We start from the raw sequence: 24,499 nt of genomic DNA on the forward strand, positions 1-24,499 counted from the left end.
GTGCTTTCTTAGCAGAAATGAGGGGAATTTCATAAGGAGATTGGAAGTCTCCTGTTCCACACACACAAAAATTGGCAATCTTTATCTCTTTTGACAGCTGGTGGCATCTTTCTGAAAAGCTTTCAAAGCATAGATCATTTCTTCATAATGAAACCTGTGTGCTCAAATACAGTGGGTTGAAATTCTTATCTTATACTACAGTAAAATGCTCTAATTTCGAGTCACAAAAGGATTCTGTACCCTTTACTTAGGAGAGCTGTGCAATTTGCCCATAAATAGACTGCTCAGCACCATTAGTGCATACCATAAGTGTGCAGTGACATCATAACCTTTTCAACCTTGAATGTGTTTTTTCCCTTTGAAGAATGACAAATGACAAAGGGGTGAGTGAGCCCCCCAAGCAATATTTTTGCCTTTAAGGATGAACTTGGGGACTTTAGCTTGAACCCGTCACAGGAGGAAAAAAAAATCAGTTTCATTGTCACCTGAGGCAAGACAGTTTTATTTATTTATTTTTTTCCTCTTTCTGTCCCTGGTCCCATAGCCAAGAGAGACCTCTGACTTCTAAGCTTCAGAGATAGATCTTTGCACTATAGAAAAATTTCATGAGGGCAGTGATCAGAAAAGTACTGAAATAACATTTATTAAGTACCTACCCTGTCTTATATTCTCTGTTAGTCATTGAGGGTAGAGGTGATTATAGAATATTAATACAACCTATAGTTTCTAATCTTTGGTACTAAATAGCATAAGTTTCCTAGCTTGACAAGATAGATTTGGGTGGAGAGGGAAGGGAAATGTGGTGAAAGGGAGAGAATGGAGTAGTTTGTTCTGTTCTGTTTTGTTTTAAAGAAAAAGAGGGAGGAGTGAGTATTTTATTGGCAACAGTCCTTTTTCTTGGCAGGGCAATGACTAACCCTAGTGCTCATTCCTTTGCTACTCCATAGAGTTCTTGCACTCACAGTGACCTCCAGTTATTGTCCCAGATATTTGTATCTTAGAGCAGTCCCTTTCTAAATCTGCCTACCCACTCACTTCCCTAATTCATTCAGAATCTTCTCAAACTTGTGAGATATCTTTTCACTTCCATTTCAGGTACACCTGAGAGCCTGGCAGAAAAGGAACGGCAGCTCTCCACCATGATTACCCAGCTGATCAGCTTACGGGAGCAGCTCCTGGCAGCGCATGATGAACAGAAGAAACTGGCAGCCTCACAAATTGAGAAACAACGGCAGCAAATGGACCTTGCTCGCCAACAGCAAGAACAGGTGAGCCCTGCAAAAGGAGCTGATGAACTGGAGATGTGGGATGTGCCAAGCTCAGAGAGTAATCACATTGATTGGTTTATTTGTCATAAGCCTTCCTAAAAAAAGACAAGGAAAGAAAGAAGCCTTCTGGAAATCCAGGGTCGTTGAGAATACTGAGGGGATATGTGGAGGACAAAGAGAGGCATAATAGCAACTGGTCATAACTGAAATGATAACATTGTTCCAGAACATTTGGATTTGATTAAGTACTCTGGGGTACTTGTTCATGTAGGTATCACATATATCCCCAGTGTCACTTAACCATGAGTAAATCGCTTCTCTCTGGACCTCTTATTCTCATCCAGTAAAAGAAGATCCTGGTCTAGAAAAACTTTGAGAATCGTTTAACTTACTGGTTCAAGGTAGGGTGACTACACGTCTCAGTTTTTCCAGAATAGCTCTGATTAATGTATGTTTTCCAGAGTAATTATTAATACTCCCCTCTTCCACCTGTGAAAGTTGTCCTGGCTAGGCTGATAAATTATATGGTCACTCTCTTTAGCATAGGTAAATCATTAAAAACAAATTAACACATGGCTCCTGGAAGAATTTGACTTCATTGATTTAGAAGTGAGAAGGAAGAAAAATAGCAAAGTTTAAGTGTGTATCTTTTAAAAAATAAATCACTTTCCCAAATGTTTTTCCTGACTCATAAGAGTACATTAATCTAACAACAAGGATCCTATAAAGTGGTCCCTGATGCTTTAGATCAGACAGATCCAAATTAATGTGCAGTTTTTAGGAATCTGACATTATTACTGGAATTATCTTTTCAGTTAAATGTATTTTATAGGGGTATATAGAGCAATATATGCTCTGTTGATTTTAATGAGTTGTGACGTCTGGTATTTTATATGCTTGAATATTTGCCCACATGTAGGAATATGGACTCAGCCCCTAATGGAAAATAACATAAAGGAACACTGTAAAAAATCAGAAGTTAGAATGTCATTTAGCCATCCAGAGATGACACAGTAATTAACTATTGACACTTGTGAATAAGCTAGCACAAATTAATCTTGACACATTTGCAGACGAGTGATATCTTACAGTGAACACTTTGTAATTATATTTCAAAATGAAAATTAAATGACACTTAAAACTAGGTTGTCATGCTCAATGAAGCGAGCATGTAGCTCAACCGATTGGCAAATAAAATTCAGAATTTGAGCCACATGGTGCTTATGTACCATACTTCACTGTGTCAAACCCACACGTCGAGAGTGGATGATGGTAATTGCACTGTGGTGTTTTGGACGCATTTCTATGCAGCACTTTATCATTTAGGAGGGACCATCAATATTAGATGTCTAGCGGTGTTTCACTGGATTGCTAAGAGGGAATAAATATTCAGAGATCCAGCTTGTATACCTAGAGGTGCAGAGTTGTCCAATTCTGATTTGAATGGTGATAAGCAGAGTGAGCCTTTTCAACCTGATTAAATGCTATTTCCATTTTGCTTCTAAAGCTTTGGGGAGGAGTGGTCCCATTTCTTAAACTGTAGCCTATGTTAGGGGCAGCTTTATCATAACTTCTAGTATGAACCAGTCATCACCAGAAACCATTAAGCCATATTTGGGGGCAGACTGCTATTTGTCATCTTCTGCTGAAAAGAATGTAGTTTGGGTATTTCCCTCTACTCTAGGCTAAAATATCAAAAAGACTCAGGAAGTATACAGCTGAGGGGTAATTCACACTCATTTCCAACACTGTCCATTTTAGAATGTTTTGGAAATAGAAGAAATAGGGAGAGCATAACTCTTGCCTATAGGCATCATGAAACCAAGTCATCCTAAGAGCTTTCTGGCCATTTTTTTCTCTGGCTTCCTAGGTTGGCAGTGAGTGTGTTCTCACTAAGGGGCATTCCCATGGGTTTCAAGCTCCAGCAGCTCAGATTTTGAGGTAATAAGCAGCCTGACACCTAACTCATGTTTTATAGTAAACACTATTATCCTAAAGAAGTTCTTTGCTCTCCTGAGGGGAAGATTCAGTCTTCAATGGGGCTTGCATTAAGTGGTTAATGTTTTTTTTTATAGACCAGATGACACGTTAAGGTGTTGAATTTGTTGGATGAAGCAAGGGAATACAAAACTTATATGTGGATCCTGTACAATAAAACTAACACATTACAATAAAAAAGATGTGAATAAATATGAAATTTTGTTTTTTAAAAAAATGCTTTGTACATTACACATTACATCAGCAATAAAAAAGATAAAAGTTTTTGTTTTTTAATGTTTTTTTTCTTTTGAAATTCCCTGACAATATTTGTAAGCATTATCAGTTCTAAAAATTTTTACAGTAGAAAAGGTCTCACCAAAGTAGGCCATGTATTAAGTAATAGAAAGTTCTTTCATGTCTTTCCTTATGAATTTTACTTTTTAAATCCAAATTAAACTCCTCAGAAACATGTAGCCAGAGTTTTCCTGTCTTTATTCTCCAAGGATCAGATTTTGAAACTCCCATTCTTTCCAGATGACAAGTGCAGATATAGATGAACTGCTCACAAATGTAATACAAGAGGGGTAGTTTTCATGTACAGGTCAAGATTTAGGGGTAAGCAGAGAGATGGCACCTGTTTGAAATATTTCCCTTCTCTCCAACTTTCTGATTCTGCCTCTCTCATTTTATAGGAATTCTTTCATATTAGAAGTACAATAAAACATTATTGTAGTACCAGATGTCCCTCAGGTAATGGCAAAGGTGTAAGCATTTCATTTTAACTTAATGACATTTTATTTCTGATAGATTGCAAGACAACAGCAGCAACTTCTGCAACAGCAGCACAAAATTAATCTTCTGCAACAACAGATCCAGGTCTGTGTATTTATTACTCTTGTCTGATTATACTTAGATACTTTCCTCCTTGAAAATGGAATTTAAAATGCTGCAAATGCACCCTTCTCTTATAAACAGCACCAATAGGGCTTTTATTCAAGGATGTTGTACACAGTTGTATAAGTGGATGTAGGAAATATCGACTTGGTGGAAGTCTAAGCATTCTTTTCCGATGTGATGCACAAGCAGGATAAACCTTACCTTTTTTACCATCTGCCATTTGACTAATACAACCTAGTGAAAACATAATGGTTTCCAAGGTTGCATACTCATGCTAGTTTTATTGCCACAAAACTACTTGCTCTGTAGTTTACCATCTGATAGTATCATGGATAGAGGCTTATGTTTATTTGCTTGTTAGGATGTCTGATTGGGTCAATTATGAGAAGAATCTTATGATCTAGGAAAAGGTTGATAATAATTAAGATATTAATTGCATTTCTGCTAGATGCTGAAAGGAATATAAAGATTAGTAATTGTCTTCAAGAAGCTTATAATTTAGAAATTTCTTTTTTTTATTCCTTTTCTTTCTTCCTTTCTTTTTTTTTTTTGTGGCAGGGTAACACAATATAGAGATCATAATTACAGTGGCCTGAGAAAGAATTCTGGTTTCTGTTATTTCGTTAGATATTTGACGGTTAATTCAACTAACAGCTATTTGACATAGGTAAGGGAAGTGATCTCCATTTTCGGATATGCCCATAGGTGGGTGTGTGACTTCTAGAAAGCCTTAGAGTAAACAATTGGTTGTCTGGTGATTAAACCTCAGGCATACTGATCCCAGAGTTACATGTCCCCACCACAGCCTCTGGGTTTCTCCTGGTTGTTGTAGATATTTTCTATACTGGGATATATTATTCAGCCTAGTTGGGGCACAATATTCTGAATTATATTAGTCCTTTCCTTGGGATTAGTATTACACCTTCCTATGTTTTTAAAAATCATTTACATAAAGTTATAACTTATTTCACCTTACCAATGAAAGTCAATGATTTAGATCTTTGCATCATTGTGTAGTCACACTGAGTGTTCTGGGTAGTAGCCACTGAATTAAAAATACTGATTTGGTACCTGAAGAAGTATTTGTACCTAATTTGGCACTTTGTCCATCTTTACTAGGAAGTTTTAACTAGTGTTTGTTGTTGTTGTTTTAATTAGTTCTGATTCTTTATTCCATAATCAAGTCTATATGTTTCAAAATAATGAATCCGAACATAATAGAGTAGATAGTATGTCTCTGGCATTTTGGACAGTCAAACTTTATTAATTAAATCTTGGAATAATTTCTTATCCTGATATCTTATGACTCATGCTGAGATCCTTAATTAAATAACTGTCCAGGTGTTCCCTTGCTCTGCCCTTATTAGAATTTTCAGTATGTCTCCCACTGCTAAGGTCAAGATTTTTAGCCTGTGGCTTCCTACATTTTTCTCTAGATCCCTCTCTAAGAACTTGGTAGGTGTTAAATAACCTGATTGTTTAGAGTATTCTCTGTTTCTCCTATTTGTAAAGCAGAAATGGAAGAAATTCCCTGAGATGTTCTCATATCAGTTACTTATTATTAATGTTTTTACTACCTCTTTATTACCTACTTCGTTATTTGTTTTGAATATATTTCACTTCTCAGTCCAAAGTTGCTTGCATTAACTGGATGTCTTAACTGATGTGTGCCTGTGGTACTGAGGATCTCAGATGAACAGCAACAAAATTAGTTCAAATTATCTTTGTGAAATATTATAGGCATTTATTGATTACATATGATTCTATGGTCATAACGATTATATGAGTTGAAATCTTTTTCAGGAAACTAGAACATGATCTTAAAATATTATTCATCAGAATATTCAATTTGAGAAGACAAGAGTATTGGTTTTTCAAGTGTTTTAATAGAAGTTCAATTGCTTTAAATTTTATACATATTTCTCGTTGTTTAAATTTTTAAAAATTGAAGCCAATCAGGCCTGATCTCAGCAGTATAAACTATAAAAATCATAGACAGACTCAAAATAGTTACATTAATTTTAGAAATATGGGATTTTTTGTAATAAGAATTCATATTTTATTTTTTAAGAAAAGAGGAGGCAATAATCTGTATTTCCAGTTTAATCTGTCCTGAGCTACTGCTTCACTGCATATCTTGTCAGTGTTTATCTAATCGAGTATAACACCATTCAAAGAATTTTTCAAATACTGGAAAACACTCCTTACCCAAAACATATTCATCTCTGACACAAAGCATGTATTTAATATTCAGAATTTTAGTTATTTTTTTGGAAGGGAAATGGGTTAACTGTATTTTCAAATAAGGTTTTTGGCCAGCTATAGGCATGATCAAACTTAAGAGAGAGACTTTTGTTGGACTCATTTTAATTTGAGCAAAATATGAGATTTAAGGAATGCTTCAAACATTTTTCTATCATGAAGAAACATGTCTCTTTTAAAAACAAAACAGAGATTAAAATAAGATAATAAATACAAAACGTAACTTCTCTTCTAAAACTGAATGAATACAGTGACAATTTGAGATCCCAAGTTTTACCTTTTTCCTTCTTTTAAAATCTTGTATTCTAGAATTTATTTCCTAACAGGGTCAGCAAGATTAAGCCTTGGCAATTGGCCATAGATCCTAAGTATCAGGTGATTACGTTCAAGATTGTTCTTTACTTGGAGTTCAGAATGCTGACTTCTGAATTAGTACTTGTTGCTTTGGAATTTGCAAACTGTAATAAAAAGAAAGGAAAGAGTGTCTAACCTATTATAGCAACCACACACAAACACGTCTGGGTCTATAATAATGTAAACAAATGAAAACCTGAATGATTTGCACACATTGAAAGGCAGAATTCTTCATTAGCAATAGGAAAAGGCAGGATTAAGATAGTATTATAAAAAGTCCTTGAGCTTATTTTTTTTATTTGCAGTCATTCAAAACTTATTCTGTATATGTAGTTAGAAATTATTTCATTTGTGTATTTTTTCCTTGAATATAATTTTAATGTAATTTCACATTGGTAAATTATAACTACATTTTTAAAGAGATACTTTTAAGACTATGTGGACTTCCCAGGTGGGACTAGTGGTTACGAACACGCCTGCCAATGCAGGAGACCCAAGAGACATGGTTTTCATCCGTGGGTCAGAAAGTCCCCTAGAGGAGGGCATGGAAGTCCAGTTCAGTATTCTTGCCTGGAAAATCTCATGAACAAAGGAGCCTGGCAGATTAGAGTCCAAAGGGTCACAGAGTCAGACACAACTGAAGTGACTTAGCATGCATGCATGGTCTTTAAGCCATGATGAAATCGTAAAATGAATGATTTTGTGAACCAGTGTTTTTGAACTTTTGATGAGTCAATTTTTACCATTTAAAAAATCAGGTTAATAACTTTAAATTGTTTTTAAAATTCTTTAATATCAACAGATCTTTAAGGAGGCTATTTGCTTAGTGAATTCCAATCCCTCTGTTTGTGCTTTGGGGAAAATGGTGATTCCTCTGATCTGTTACATAGTAAGTAATTCCCTGGATCAGATCAGATCAGTTGCTCAGTCATGTCCAACTCTGCAACCGCATGACCGACAGCACGCCAGGCCTCCCTGTCCATCACCAACTCCCGGAGTTTACCCAAACCCATGTCCATTGAGTTGGTGATGCCATCCAACCATCTCATCCTCTGTCGTCCCCTTCTCCTCCTGCCCTCAATCTTTTCCAGCATCAGTGTCTTTTCAAATGAGTCAGCTCTTTGAGTCAGATGGCCAAAGTATTGGAGTTTCAGCTTCAACATCAGTCCTTCCAATGAACACCCAGGACTGATCTCCTTCAGGATGGACTGGTTGGATCTCCTTGCAGTCCAAGGGACTCTCAAGAGTCTTCTCCAACACCACAGTTCAAAAGCATCAATTCTTCGGTGCTCAGCTTTCTTCACAGAACAACTCTCACATCCATACATGACCACTGGAAAAACCATAGCCTTGACTAGAGGACCTTTGTTGACAAAGTAATGTCTCTGCTTTTTAATATGCTGTCTAGGTTGGTCATAACTTTCCTTCCAAGGAGTAAGCGTCTTTTAATTTCATGGCTGCAGTCACCATCTGCAGTGATTTTGGCGCCCTGAAAAATAAAGTCTGACACTGTTTCCACTATTTCCCCATCTATTTGCCATGAAGTGATAGGACCAGATGCCATGATCTTAGTTTTCTGAATGTTGAGCTTTAAGTCAACTTTTTCACTCTCCTCTTTCACTTTCATCAAGAGGCTCTTTAGTTCTTCTTCACTTTCTGCCATAAGGGTGCTGTCATCTGCATATCTGAGGTTATTGATATTTCTCCCAGATAATTCCCTGGATGTGAGGCCAAAAAGTTAGACATTTTTTATATTTGCAGGACAGAAATGGGGCTTTTCAAGTGGTGCTAGTGGTAAAGAACTCACCTGCCAGTGCAGGAGACACGAGACGTGGGTTTGCTCCTTGGGTAGGGAAGATCCCCTGGAGGAGAGCATGGCAACCCACTCCAGTATTCTTGCCTGGAGAATCCTATGGACAGAGGAGCCTGGCGGGCTGCAGTCCATAGGGTCACAAAGAGTTGGACATGACTGAAGCAACTTAGCCTGGACAGAAATAGCACAGTTTTTATCAAGTTTGTGGAAAGCAAAACTAACAGATCATGGAATATGGATCCTTGAATTTGGGAATATTGCTCTTGTTCTAATTCCAAAGAACAAATAACTGCTTCAGTAATTTCTTTCTCCTTGTCTCCCACAATGCACCATAGTATCTTAGTCAGTCTTTTGAAGCATTTTATTTGTGAATTATATTGACTAGTAAACAAAATTCACTTTGAATCCATTGGATATATCAGCACATATTTACAACATTTTAATCAGTCATTAAATATAAGTCTAATCTAAGCAAACTAGAAAATATTTTATAACTCTTGATTTCTTGATCCATCCATATATTTATTCATCTAACCTCATTTGACCATGTCATGGTTTTAGAATCTAGAGAAGATATTCTTCATGGACATATCATATTTTTTGGTTTTGATAGAATGTCAGTAGAAACATATTTAATGACAGCATTTTGTTGCTAGAACTTAATCTTTGCAAGAGAATTCACTTTATTAAAATATCTCTATGAGACACTTTCTGTTTTTCAGACCTGAATGGTGTGATCTGTATATTCATGTCTCTTTAGACCCCAATTTTGGAATTGATTCAAGTGGCTGTGTTGTGTACTGTATAGACAGTGTCCTCTCCTCACATCACTGACCTGTCAACAGTAGTCTCTTAAGAAGGAACTGAAAAAAAAAAAAAAGATGAAGGAACTGGTTGGTTGGGATTTTATTTGGCATTTGGCTTCCAGGGCCAGAGCCAGTGATTCAGTTAATTAATATACATATACTGTTATGGGTAAAATTGTGAAACTTGAAGTTTGTGGTTATTTGTTAATCATTATGATTAATATATGGGCTTCCCGGGTGGGGCTAGTGGTAAAGAATCTGCTTGCCAATGCAATGAGAGATAAAAGATGTGGATTTGATCCCTGGGTTGAGAAGATCCCCTGAAGAAGGAAATAACTGAAGCGTTTCCAGACATGTTTCGGACATGACTGAAGTGACTTAGCATGATTAATATACAATATTCATTGTCTTTCAGTCACTGTTTAATACATGAATTACATGATGAACTCAGTCTGTGGAAGGCCTGAACTAATGCCATTGCTGCTGCTTTGCAGATACTCTTTCTCTTATCTGAAAACTTCTCTTTTAAATGCTCTAATTATACATGCTGCTTATTTATACAACCAAGTGTTTGTCTCTTCACTGAAGCGTCACTCTATTCTTTAGGAGTATGTGAGTATTTTTCATACATAGTGTTTTCTGTTTTGATTATAATATATTCATCTGTGCTGTTTGCATATTTTGTGCGTCTATGTGTTTGTCATGTGGTGGAGTGCCATTAAATGTGTGTTCTCCTTTCTTCCTACATAACCAGTAGACGTATTAATATTATGAGTAGAGAGGTGATTGTTCTTAAACCATTAAACAGAATAACTTGAGATGTACTCTCACCTTTTAAGGAGATAAACCTTGCCTCTTGTTTCCTTCAATATGATTAACTACAGGCATTTCAGGTATCTGCTGAGCAGAATAAGGACTACCTTTTTATGTGAAGTAGTTGTCTAAAGATCAGAAATAATTACTTTGTACATTAGCCTTCATGGCCTGCATGACCTGGTTAATTAATTTTTTGCCAGGATAATAATAATAGATATATATTTGAAGATATGCTTCATCATTTAGTATCTAATTGACCTCTAATTTTAAGAGCTGGACCTTGCATTTATTGTCTTTTGGAATTGGCTGAACAGACAGCAGAAAGACTGAGGAAAGTAAGGAACCTTGGAATCTCACGTAGTTCCTCTGTTTTACGTTGTATATGTTGTATCTCTTTGTTAATTGTATTTAGCATTGATAAACAAAAAGCAATTACACTGCTCCTGTTTTGGCTCTAGCAAATGGTCCTTTTTGGGGTGTTATTGATCAGGTAAGGGATCTCCTTTCAACAGCCTCTGAACAGGACTAAATAAACCCATTGAAAGTAATTCGATACTTCTATTAGCATTGTATGTGTATCTGATACTCTGGCAATGAAATGAGAGTTCTAAACAAAGCTTAGAAGTCTAGGATTAGCCCCCAGTTTCAGCAAACCCTTAAAATATTTTGTAATTCTATCTTCAATCTTGAATTAGCCAGGAAAAACAGACCCTCTCTCCTCTATTTCTCTTCTGTATGCTGTTTTTAATTGCCCATGGGCAGGCTGCTATGATCTTTGAAAGTTTAAATCCAAGATAAAAATGCAAATCTAATTATTTCTTTTATGTAATCGAATTAACTTTTTAAGTAATGATAGATGCTCTATAGCCTGCTTCTAACATTTTAATAATGAAGTTTCTGAATTATAAAGAATAGGTAAAGCTGCTATAATTCATGAATAGCAATGGCCTTAGATAAAAATATAAATTCTTACTGTGGATTAGAAACTCTGCGTGAGTTAATCATGCTAGATGGTTAAAGTTGGAGTGGATCTAGAAATAAAAAGAAGTTATACCGAACCAGATCCTTTTAGCTGCTATATAGAATTATTAATCAGCTTGCTACCTATTTTCTTACGGCAAAGACCTCATTCAGCTGACCAGAGCCTGATGGTGAATCTCAATGCTTTTCATGCACTATCCTTCAGTTTCCTGAACTCTCTCTAGGTGACTTTCCCTTTTGTATCTTATCTACTTCTGCTTATCTCTCAGACTTTACTCCCCGGCTCCTTCTCAAATCAGGGAAAATTCAAGGAAGCCAAAGCCTCTGCTTCTTTCTGGGATTAAAGAAGAGTGGGAGAGTGCATTACCTCTTAAGGGGCAGGAGGGTACGGAGCCCAGTGGGCGGATGATCCAGGTGGTGCCAGCATATGACATTACATAACATTGAATCAGTTCCCCAGGGAAAAAGCAGCTCTTTTTCCCTTGATCTCTCTGATTACATTGAGGGCTCAGTTTAGTGTTAGTACACTTTAAACCCTTTTTAGGTTGTGCTAATCTCTCTCTTTGTAGGCGAGAGAGATCTTAGTCTCAGAGCTTTGGGAGACAATAGTGCTTAGAACTAAAGTAAAACTTTTATTTTTATTGTTACATTATCATTTACGTATGACAAGTGATTTTCTATTGAATTTCCTGTTGGTTTTCTATTTGAGGTAGTGCTTTTGAAATAAATGTATTTAAGCAAAAAAAAAAAAAAAAGTCAATTTAAATAAAACTATAAGTAAGTAATAATTGGGTACTTGGATATGGCAAAGGTTGTAGAGATAGTTCTTTAATGATGGAATTTTAAGACAGTATTGCAGCAGCACTACACTGAGAGATGTGAGATGTTCGTTCCGCTTTCCTTCTTCTGCTTTCACAGAGTGTTAAACTTGGACACATCCTCTAGTGGTCCTCACGGCTCTCACTCACTGACCAGGGGTAGGGTGGGTACCTATTCCTATTGTACAACAATATAGTGAGTTTACTGTTAAGCTATACATAAAAATAACCCTAAGTTTATGTTTTTTCTTTTTCTTCTTTTTTTGGAATTAAAATGCCCTTTCCTTTTATGAAGCATAGGTGATAATGGATGGCGTGTGCTTCATTTCTTTGTTTTCTAGTAATTTTAGTTGGTAAAATAAAAAGTTCCCAAATATATGTAAGTTCCCACTTCTGTTTTTCTTTGAAATTCCTTTGGGACTCTTTCTCTAGTACAAATCCTTTACTTTATACAAGGAAGCTGAGGCATAGACAACAACTCATCCAGGCTTAAAAAGCTACATGTTGTCAGAGCCATGAGTGGAAGCCAACTGTCCTTGACTTCTAGACTAGTACTATTTCCAGCATTCCAGGTTGTATCTCCATTTGCCCTTTTTGTGATATGAAAATCTTAGTGCACTTTAGTTTCCCAGTTTGTAAAATGTGGATAATAATACCTAACATCTAAAATCTCATTACACTCTCTTTATCTTTAAATAGAAAAAGAAAAAGAAGATTGGCTGTTAGAATCAGTTTATATCTCAGAACTAGTACAACTTTGGCTGCATTCTCACAAAGAAAGAGATAAAAAGAACAAAATTGGGATCTTTTTGTAACATGGTATGAAATATATTTATGGCTGAGTGATTCTTTTGGTGCGTGCATGCTAAGTTGCTTCAGTCATGTCCAACTCTGTGCAGTCCTATGGACTGTAGCCTGCCAGGCTTCTCTGTCCATGGGATTCTCCAGGCAAGAATACTGGAGTGGGTTGCCATGCCCTCCTCCAGGGGATCTTCCTGACCCAAGGATCAAACCCGAATGTCTTAAGTTTCTTGCATTAGCAGGCAGGTTTGTGGCTCAGCTGGTAAAGAATCTGTCTGCAATGTGGGAGACCTGGGTTCGATCCCTGGGTTGGGAAAATACCCTGGAGAAGGGAAAGGCTACCCACTCCAGTATTCTGACCTAGAGAATTCTGTGGACTGTATAGTCCATGGACGACAGAGCAACTTTCACTTCACTTCACTTCTTTACCACTAGCGCCACCTGGGAAGCCCAATTCTTTTGGTATTTACATATAAACGTCTTAGTGATAAATTGAGTTGGCCAAAAAATTCTGTGGATCCAAATGCATTTTTGGCCTACCCAGTACTTTCTAGGGGCTTAAAAGTGATAGGTCTCTATGCTGAGGCTCAGTCACCTTTAATATAGGTACTTGTTTTTATAGCAATCTTCTGCAGTGTTGAAAGTGAGCAGTGAATGACAGTGGTTTAAAATTATTTTTTCTGTGAAATTGGCTAATATGATATATATGAGGAATGTATGAATCTGAATGTACTTTTAAGTTGGATTTGTACATATAAATAGAAGGTAGAAAGAATATAATGCATTGCTTCAGAGTGTATGTAATCTAGAACCAGCACAAGTATCAGGGACAAATAAATCAAGATTTAACTTCCAGTTCTACTACTTATTAGCTCTGTGACATGTTTTGCTACTTACTAGCTATAACAAAAGTTACTTCATGTCTCTGAGCCTGTGTTTCCTAATTCCTAAAAAGATGAATAATGATAGTACCTTACTAGCTGTGGGATTAAAGATCATCATTTTAAAAAAACTCTATTAAGTGCTCAATGCATTTTATCTATCACTATCATTATTGTTGTATGAGCTATAGGAATAATTTCAGAGTCCCTAACAGTGAAACGCACATGCACATATTTTGTGACTACATGTTTAGCATGTTTATATTTACATACATATGCATATTTAGAACCCACAAATTAGTGATGTGAATATAGGATAATCAATGTGCAAGTACTGTAATCAATTAGTATCACCAGGGCAGTCTCAAGCATAAGAAAGGACAAAAATTTCTCTGACTGCCAAATGAGAACTATTTTAATTGTCAGTAAGAGGAGAGTAAGGTTTATCAGGTACTCAGAGATGGTTGACCAAGAATTAGGTAGAGCTGCCTGGAGAGTGTCTAAAAAGGAATGTGGCATTTTATTCTAGAAATTAGGGTCAAATTCTACTTTTCACACTAAAACAGGCTTTTCTATTAGATCAGTAGTGCTTGTGCGGTAGTAAATGAACCTTTTCAATTTATTTTATAGCTTTTTTTTTTTTTAATACACGGATGAAGTTAGTGATGTAGCAGCACAAAATGCAAAAGTCCTGCTTGTTTAAAATAAAGTTGTTCATATAAATCTTATGTATGCCATCTCCTGTAAGTCAAGCATTTGCCCAGCTTTTGTGAATTATGTCTGTACTTAGAATTTAAGAAGTTAAACAGTATGCATACCAGACTTGAGAGATGGGAAATAAAAATTGATATACTGTGTGACACTTGATGTAGCACAGAGAAATATCTTTTAAATTTTAAAGGATATACTGACATAACCATTTTTAATTCACATAAGGTAACTCCCACTCAAAGTTATTAATGTTAGAGTCAGATATTTTTACTTGTTCAAAATAAAAGAAAATAAACGATGCAAAAGGTGTAATGTCTCAGTGTGAGACACTGAATTCATTTTAACTACCACCCAATCCATTAAGAAATGTTAAAGTTGTAGCATTAAACAATGAAAGTTAAGGAATTCACAAATCAGAATAAGAGTAAAGTTCATCCCCAGTCAGGTCATAGTCATGACTTTTGTTAAATATACACTTCAGTGGAAGGTTTTTATCTTAAAATGTCTACAGATGAGTTTCTACAGTGGCTAAGATTTGTGCAGCTGGAAAGAGCTCTCAGCCAGGCTGACTCTGCTACTTGAACATGTTGACAAGGTGAACATACTGTAACAGGCCATGTTGTTCCAATGCTGGAAATCATTCATTTCCCAGCCTCTCAAATGTTGGTTCTTCCTTATACATCCTTTAGTTGTATTATTCATAGGAAAAGAGGGGAAAACCCCAAGAAAACTGATTTTACTTTTGATTTTCTAATCACTTTTGTTCCCTTTCAAAAGTGATGAGGTCAAGAACCAGTTTCCCAAAAAGAAAAGCATTAACTTTTGTATTGTTATTTAATAAAAGATGTAAGTCTTAGCTTGGCATTTTTAAAGCTAGATGTGGCAGAAGTCTTTTGTTAATTTATATATAGTTAAATACAGGGCACTTTAGGATTAATATCACTGAATGGTGTCTAAGGAGGCAAAAAGAGGACTGAAACTTCTGGGAGAAGAAGGATCTGCTGGTTCAGGTATTTGTTCTAAAGGACCCTTTCCCCCTGCTGTGGCTATTAGTCTCTTCTTCCTCCAGACTTGCATTTCATTGAAAATTGTGAACATTATGATGTTGTTATTCAGTCACTCAGTAGTGTCTGACTCTCTGAGACCCCTTAAACTGCAGCACTCCAGTCTCCTTTGTCCTCCACTATCTCCTGGATTTTGCTCAAACTATGTCCACTGAGTCAGTGATGCTATCTAACCATCTCATCCTCTGCCTCCTCTTTCTCCTTTTGTCTTCAGTCTTTCCCAGCATTAGTGTCTTTTCCAGTGAGTCAGCTCTTCGTATCAGGTGGCTAAACTATTGGAGCTTGAGCATCAGTCTTTCCAATGAATATTCAGGGTTGATTTTCTTTAGGATTGACTAGTTTGATCTTCTTGCAACCAAGGGACTCTCTTGGAGTCTTCTGCAGCACCACAGTTCAAAAGCATCAATTCTTCAGTGCTCAGCCTCCTTTATGGTCCAACTCGCAAATCCATACATGACTACTAGAAAATAAATAGCTTTGACTATAAGGATCTTTACTGGCAAAGTGACATGTCTGTTTCTTTTTTGTTTTTAAATATGCTGTCTAGGCTTGTCACAGCTTTCCTGCCAAAGAGCAAGTGTCTTTTAATTTTGTGGATGCAGTTACTGTCCACAGTGATTTTGGAGCCCCCCAAAATAAAATCTTTCACTGCTTTCACATTTTCTTCTTCTATCTGCCATGAAGTGATGGGATCAGATGTTATGATCTTAGTTTTTTTAATGTTGAGCTACAAATCAACTTTTCTACTCTTCTCTTTTACCCTCATCAAGAGCCTCTTTAGTTTCTCTTCACTTTCAGCCATTGAAGTGATATTATTGCATATCTGAGGTTGTTGGTATTTCTCCTGGCAATTTTGATTCCAGCTTGTGAGTCATCCAACCATGGCACTTCACATGATCTACTCTGCATAGAACTTAAATAAGCAGGGTGACAATATACAGCCTTGTCTTACTCCTTTTCCGATCTTGAACCAATCAGTTTTTCTGTGTCCAATTCAAACTGTTGCTTCTTGACCCACACACCAGGTTTCTCAGGAAACAGGTAACATGGTCTGGTTATGATGGCTTCTAGATAAGCAGCTTAGTATCTGGAGGCTGGAGTTTGAAGGAATCAACATGGTTATAGTGGTAGAAGAATGAGCTTAGATGCAGAAGGTGGTGGAGAGGAAGATAGTGCACATGAGTTGGAAGCTATTACCTTCCTTAGTGATGAATAACAGAGGTTCAAGGAAAAGAAAACCTAATTCCAAGTTTCCTCTCCACTCTATTCTATGTAATTCTTTGCAATGCTTTGTGCAGACTCAAGTTTCTAGATTTTATGTTTGAAGATTAGATGGAGAGGAGAAACTCTTAGATGACCTGATGTTTGTCTTTGGAAAAGTAGAGAGGAGGATGCAAAAGTGAAATATTGGGTTCTAGCTGGAGGATAGTCTTAGACAATCAGTTAGACCAGGTTAGTGATAGAGCAAGGAGAAGAAAATGGCAACCCACTCCAGTGTTCTTGCCTGGAGAATCCCTGCGACGGGGGAGCCTGGTGGGCTGCCGTCTATGGGGTTGCACAGAGTAGGACATGACTGAAGCAACTTAGCAGCAGCAGCAGCAGTGATAAAGCAAACATATAGTCTACTCCTGGAGGACTTCCAGCTTGTGGCTAGAATATGTGTAATGGAAGGGTGGATACCTGGACAAAGGAAAATGAAGTTGTGCTTTTGAAATTGGCCTCCAAAAAAACCTCAAATACCCAAAGCAATCTTGAGAAAGAAGAATGTAACTGGAGGAATCAACCTGCCTGACTTCAGGCTCTACTACAAAGCCGCAGTCATCAAGACAGTATGGTACTGGCACAAAGACAGAAATATAGATCAATGGAACAAAATAGAAAGCCCAGAGATAAATCCATGTACCTATGGGCACCTTATCTTCGACAAAGGAGGCAAGAATATACAATGGATAAAAGACAACCTCTTTAACAAGTGGTGCTGGGAAAACTGGTCAATCACTTGTAAAAGAATGAAACTAGAACACTTTCTAACACCATACACAAAAATAAACTCAAAATGGATTAAAGATCTAAATGTAAGACCAGAAACTATAAAACTCCTAGAGGAGAACATAGGCAAAACACTCTCCAACATAAACCACAGCAAGATCCTCTATGACCCACCTCCCAGAATATTGGAAATAAAAGCAAAAATAAACAAATGGGACCTAATGAAACTTAAAAGCTTTTGCACAACAAAGGAAACTATAAGCAAGGTGAAAAGACAGCCCTCAGATTGGGAGAAAATGATAGCAAATGAAGCAACAGACAAAGGATTAATCTCAAAAATATACAAGCAACTCCTGCAACTCAATTCCAGAAAAATAAATGACCCAATCAAAAAATGGGCCAAAGAACTAAACAGACATTTCGCCAAAGAAGACATACAGATGGCTAACAAACACATGAAAAGATGCTCAACATCACTCATTATCAGAGAAATGCAAATCAAAACCACAATGAGGTACCATTACACACCAGTCAGGATGGCTGCTATCCAAGTCTACAAGCAATAAATGCTGGAGAGGGTGTGGAGAAAAGGGAACCCTCTTACACTGTTGGTGGGAATGCAAACCAGTACAGCCACTATGGAGAACAGTGTGGAGATTCCTTAAAAAACTGGAAATAGAACTGCCATATGACCCAGCAATCCCACTCCTGGGTATACACACCAAGGAAACCAACCAGAACTGAAAGAGACACGTGTACCCCAATGTTCATTGCAGCACTGTTTATAATAGCCAGGACATGGAAGCAACCTAGATGCCCATCAGCAGACAAATGGATAAGAAAGCTGTGGTACATATACACAATGGAATATTACTCAGCCATTAAAAAGAATACATTTGAATCAGTTCTAATCAGGTGGAGCCCATTATACAGAGTGAAGTAAGCCAGTAAGATAAACACCAATACAGTATACTAACGCATATATATGGAATTTAGAAAGATGGTAATGATAACCCTATATGCAAAACAGAAAAAGAGACACAGATGTATAGAACAGACTTTTGGACTCTATGGGAGAAGACGAGGGTGGGATGATCTGAGAGAACAGCATCGAAACATGTATATTATCAAGTGTGAAACAGATCACCAGCCCAGGTTGGATGCATGAGACAAGTGCTCAGGCCTGGTGCACTGGGAAGACCCAGAGGAATCGGGTGGGGAGGGAGGCGGGAGGGGGGATGGGGATGGGGAACACATGTAAATCCATGGCTGATTCATGTCAATGTATGGCAAAAACCACTACAATATTGTAAAGTAATTAGCCTCCAACTAATAAAAATAATTGGGGGAAAAAAAAAAAAAAGAAATTGGCCTCCACACAACGGCTGTTTTTCTGTTAAGATTATCCGATTTCATTCTATTGTGTATTGTCACACACACTGATCTCTGACAGGGCCCTTTCCTGGAGTCCATTTTAAGGTGGATTCCATACCCTATGTTTAGGTCCATGGCCCCCATATCAATACAGTATCTATCATTCTCAATAAAATTGGGCCCTGACTATGGAAAGCCAGATTGGTGATATACAGTATACCTCAAGTCGTTAGATTACAAAGGCAAATGACTTGTGTAGCAGAATTGTAAACTATTTTATTGTTTTAGATTAGTTTAATTTTTTTTAACACGTTGCTTTTGTATAAGAAAATCAGTTAAAAAAAGTAAACGTACATTGAAAGATCCTTGTTTTCAATATTAGGAAAATTATTAAATTTATTATGGTATGTTCATGTGATCAGCTGTTATAGACTGTTAATAATGATAATGCCAAGTAATTTTTAATGATTTAGGATAATGCTTTCAACATAACATTAGATGGCGGAAAAAACCCTAGAACATAATAATCTAAATACAGTACAATCTTGGCTATATAAAAATAGGCATTTTAAAAAAGATTGCAGAAGGATACATTGCTTTTATAATTAACTTTATTATTATTTTACTTTAAAAATACAGGTAACAGAAAAGGAGGAGATATCTATCCTTTGTCATCACCTCAATAGATTGTATTCACCAAATAGATAATCAAATCTTACAACTTGACTGTTATAACATTTCTGGTTTCCTTCATAGAGCGCTCAGTTAATCAAAATAACAACCAGGTATCTAAATAGCTGAAAAAAACACACAGATACAGATCTTTCCAGTGCTTTCAGACTATCTTACTGTCTTTGCCTCTATGCCTGCTTCATCTCTTACTAATTTTCCCAACTTTGCCTATGTCACTGAATTAATTCCATAGATTTGTTTGTTCCCTACACCTCAGAAAGGCCACGATTTCAGGTCTAGGGAAAGAGAAGATGTAGAGATAATTATTGATCTACTCTCACCAAAACTCTTTCTTCGCCCTTCTATTGAAGACGCAGTCCCCGCTGAGAAACAGAATAGGATTAGGGACGCATAGAATGGCAGAAAGACGCATAGGCTTGGCCTCAAGATGACTGCCCCTAGTCTTTGGTCTGCTTGTAATGACAGTACCTCTGACAAACTACTCTTCTACACTGATTCTCATTTTCCATACATTTAGGAATAAGGATCATTGTACAAAATTATTCCTAAAATTCTTTGTGACTCTGACTTTGTGATTCTAGATAATGGAAATTAACTCTGGTTCTTAGAACATGGAGAGCAGTAGGTAGTCTTTGCTGCAAAGCTTTCAGGCAAATGTCAATTTTGGCCACAGCATAAGCCATGTCCACTTAGGAATGTTTGCATTTTAAACCATTGAAAGGTTTTGAATTATGAGGTCAAATTCATGTTTCCTTTGTGGAGTTTTGTGATGGCTTGTAATTCCTGCCACATGAAATAATGGCTAAGGGGGATTTTTAGAGAAACACATTTAGGAAGAGGGCCTGTAAATGCCTGCTTTCAGGCCACACCAAACACATTTCTGCAGCCAATGACAAACTCCTGGCATTAGAGTTGTATAATGGAAAGGGTGACACAAACTTAATTTTAGTGTTGCAAGTGAAATATTATAATTTTAGGGAAAAAAATCCTTATAGCTTTGCTAACATATTAATTGCAGGAAATTACAGCATATCCTAGAGAAGTATTATGTCAGTGGCATGTATAGCATATAACACCTTTTCCTAGTCTCTCTTGTTTTCACCCCAAGTGTTGCATTTTCATTTGAAAGGAGATGTGTTAAGTAGTTAGAACTTTGTTTAACTGTGGGGGTGGTGCCGAGTGTGGTTTAGACTGTCTGAAAACAATTAAGCTGTGAAGGGGAGACTTCTTGGTTATGCTTCCTGGGAGTGGGTTTACTGCTTGAAGCATAATGTTGATGTGGCTATTCTTTTGGCCATTTCCTCATTTCTGGCTTGTTAGGTTTTATCTCCTAGTCCCAATAAATTTTCCAGCTACAATTTATTCATTGGGTTGCAAGATAAAGAATGAGAGAATTTCATTTCTGATGTGTAGTAGTTTAATATGGTTTTCCGATTTCCTCCCATTTTGTTTGAAGTAAATAGGGTAATTACTCACTAAAATTCTAATATCTTTCAGGGCTTTAGGGATGAATCTAAAACAGAACCATATAATGTTTTATTTAAGCAAATCCATGTTCTTATTAGGCAGTTCACCTTAATGTCATTTTTTATAAATAAACTTTGTTTTATTTTTTCAAGGGTTATTTAATTAATTTTGTTGTACTACCATATTCTGACATCTGCATCTGCTAAGGCCTGCAGGATGTGATTTGTGGTTTAAAAATGAAAATAATTTATTATTTTAAAAATGATAAATCATTCAGGAATGATACATAAATATGAATGTAAAAGCATCTGATGCACTTCTATTTCTTTCTTTTTTTCTTTTATACTAAAGCACATCTACAGTTTATCTGTTTTTGCACAGAGCACTTATGCCAGTTGTACATTTGATTAATATCTAACTGGATATGAGTGAAACCTATTCTGGAGAAACTACTGCCGTGCCAGCTTCTTGAACTGTTTATGGTCTCCATTAATTGCAGGGCTTTACCATATAACCATTGTGTAGATCTGGTTTTACTTATCAAATCCAGATCTGCTTTTTCTCCCCCTGTGGAGCAGGGTGAAGTTCCTTGTGCTACCAGCTTCTTATTTGGGGTTTCATAGCATGTTGGGAATTGAAGCTGTCAGCCCCAGAACTCCCAGTGTTTCTGTGGAAAGATTAACATTGCTAGAGTAAATCTTTGGTAAGTTTGCTCTACATGCAACACAGTCAGGTTAAACAATCATTTTACTTTTTAGTTAAGTATTTATTTTATTAATATGGACTGATACTCATTTTGTCCACAGCCTTTTGCCCTATTTTGGATGAGTCGCTCCAAACTGGAAGGCTTTTAAAGTCTTTTCTTTAGTCTTTCACGAGACTCCATATCTTCCCCCAGCGGGAGGAGTAGGTGAGAGAATGAGGTGAGGGACAATACAGAGAAGATTTCTGTGAAAAAGTTAATATTGTCTTTTCTCCTTAAGAAAGCTTGAAGATCATATTTTCTTTGGAAATGAGATTGTATGAGGGAGTATTTTGGTTTGGTTTATAAAAAGACTTTCACTTTCCTAGTAAAAAGAGCTGGCTGTTCAGTAGTAGTTTTAATCTCCACCCTGAAAGAACTCATGTTGGCTGTGTGTTTGTGAAGGGACAAAATATATTGAGTTTGAATAGAAGAGCAAGTCTGTCCCATTCTGGTCCTTAACAATTTCATTTTTGCCAGAGCTAGCTCCTGAATCTGGGTTGAAAAGCAGCTGGGTGGTGCACTGGTAATTCATAAAATGGGTGTTCTAATTATTAACTGTAAAATGAAGGAAAGATATCTGGGAAGAAATCTAAGGAGACAATGCCTCTTCATTTATGCTGACAGTGTTTGGGAACATTCTCATTACCTTTTTGGCTAAGAAAGTCTTAACTACATTCTGAAAAAAATAAATAGAAGACCTTTTTTTTTTTTTAAATTTTAACTAACTAGCTGTGAAGTTGTATAAGAGAAAACACTTTGAAAAATGGTCAGCGCTCTTGTGTTTTAAGCACAGCAGATGAAATGATTTATTGGGTTTTATATACATTCTATGAAGGGTAAGCATCGCTAACAGAATGAGTGGCAGCCTCTGGGAGCTGAACGGGCCCCAGGGACTAGTCTTTGTTCCTCTGGTCTTGACAGGCATGTGTCTCTGTTAAATGAGAGCTTAATTTCTCTCATATGTGAACAATTTTCAAGCCCAACAAAGGCAGCCAGGACTGGAGCTATTTAAAAGAACCAGCTCAGGAGGAAGCATTCTTGAAGAAAGGGGATGGTAAAAGGCTAATTACTCACCATGGCTTAGCAACTATTTTATTTTTTCCCTAAGCAAGGTTTATTAACATGGATATACCACTTTTAAAAAATAAATAAACACACTTTAAATTACAAATTATATTTTTATTCTTTGTGAAGTAGCCATTTACTGATCTCTGCTCATTGAAAAGAGGTGCCCCATCAGCAGTGGTGTATATCATGGAATATTAATTCACTAGAGGGGGAGGGGAGAGGCTAATATACTTTGGATCCTTTTTCTCTGAAGTGGAAGGAATTTAAACTATTTACCAAGCAGCATCCTTGGCAAAACGGTAAACCTTTTCTTTAGACAATAATTGCTTAAAATGTGGAGGGGATCTTTATTTTGACATTTTCTGTGGGTGTTTCAAACTATGATTAGTTTGTCTAATTTCTAGACAAATTTCTGGACTCTGGTATCTGGGGGAAAAATCCATATTGATAAACAGGCATATATAGGAGGTTACAGATATATCTACACTCAGACCTTCCATATTTTCTTAAAGAGGTTTTGTAAACTGGATCATCTCCTGATTTGGACTTGTATTAGAGTCCTCATTGGCCCTTTATCTTAATTTTTGACCACTGATCCTTAAATTTCTGTACGTTTCCTCTCAAGCTTGGTATCTTTTTCAGTTGGTAATGATCTATAAATAGACACTTAAATGTATTTATATGGCTACTGTTTTATAATGTTTTATAAAGGTGAAAGTACTTAAACACCAATTATAATCACCTTATTTATCTATTTTGTATGTTTTTTTTAGTTTTTTTTATTTATTTATTTTTTCAGTGGGTTTTGTCATACATTGACATGAATCAGCAATAGATTTACACGTATTCCCCATCCCGATCCCCCCTCCCACCTCCCTCTCCACCGATTTCCTCTGGGTCTTCCCAGTGCACCAGGCTCGAAGCACTTGTCTCATGCATCCCACCTGGGCTGGTGACCTGTTTCACCATAGATAGTATACATGCTGTTCTTCGCAAAACATCCCACCCTCGCCTTCTCCACAGAGTCCAAAAGTCTGTTCTGTACATCTGTGTCTCTTTTTTTGTTTTGCATATAGGGTTATCGTTACCATCTTTCTAAATTCCATATATATGTGTTAGTATGCTGTAATGTTCTTTATCTTTCTGGCTTACTTCACTCTGTATAATGGGCTCCAGTTTCATCCATCTCATTAGAACTGATTCAAATGAATTCTTTTTAATGGCTGAGTAATATTCCATGGTGTATATGTACCACAGCTTCCTTATCCATTCGTCTGCTGATGGGCATCTAGGTTGCTTCCATGTCCTGGCTATTATAAACAGTGCTGCGATGAACATTGGGGTGCACGTGTCTCTTTCAGTTCTGGTTTCCTGGTGTGTATGCCCAGAAGTGGGATTGCTGGGTCATATGGCAGTTCTATTTCCAGTTTTTTAAGAAATCTCCACACTGTTCTCCATAGTGGCTGTACTAGTTTGCATTCCCACCAACAGTGTAAGAGGGTTCCCTTTTCTCCACACCCTCTCCAGCATTTATTGCTTGTAGACTTTTGGATAGCAGCCATCCTGACTGGTGTGTAATGGTACCTCATTGTGGTTTTAATTTGCATTTCTCTGATAATGAGTGATGTTGAGCATCTTTTCATGTGTTTGTTAGCCATCTGTATGTCTTCTTTGGAGAAATGTCTCTGTTTAGTTCTTTGGCCCATTTTTT

The 24,499-nt window shown here is 36.8% G+C and overlaps 1 protein-coding gene across 30 annotated transcripts in view; it reads left to right on the top strand.

Annotated features, from left to right (window-relative positions):
* The window catches only part of SOX6 (SRY-box transcription factor 6), a 672,686-nt gene that overhangs the window by 458,897 nt on the left and 189,290 nt on the right, over window positions 1-24,499 (top strand). For all 30 annotated transcript variants that reach the window (XM_043481411.1, XM_043481400.1, XM_043481420.1 and 27 more), the window contains 2 exons: window positions 1,096-1,268; window positions 4,056-4,124. In XM_043481411.1, coding sequence (XP_043337346.1) covers window positions 1,096-1,268; window positions 4,056-4,124 — 242 coding nt within the window. The remainder of the gene's footprint in view (window positions 1-1,095; window positions 1,269-4,055; window positions 4,125-24,499) is intronic.

This window comes from Cervus canadensis, chromosome 11, assembly GCF_019320065.1.
Source record: "Cervus canadensis isolate Bull #8, Minnesota chromosome 11, ASM1932006v1, whole genome shotgun sequence".
Taxonomy (NCBI): Eukaryota; Metazoa; Chordata; class Mammalia; order Artiodactyla; family Cervidae; genus Cervus; species Cervus canadensis.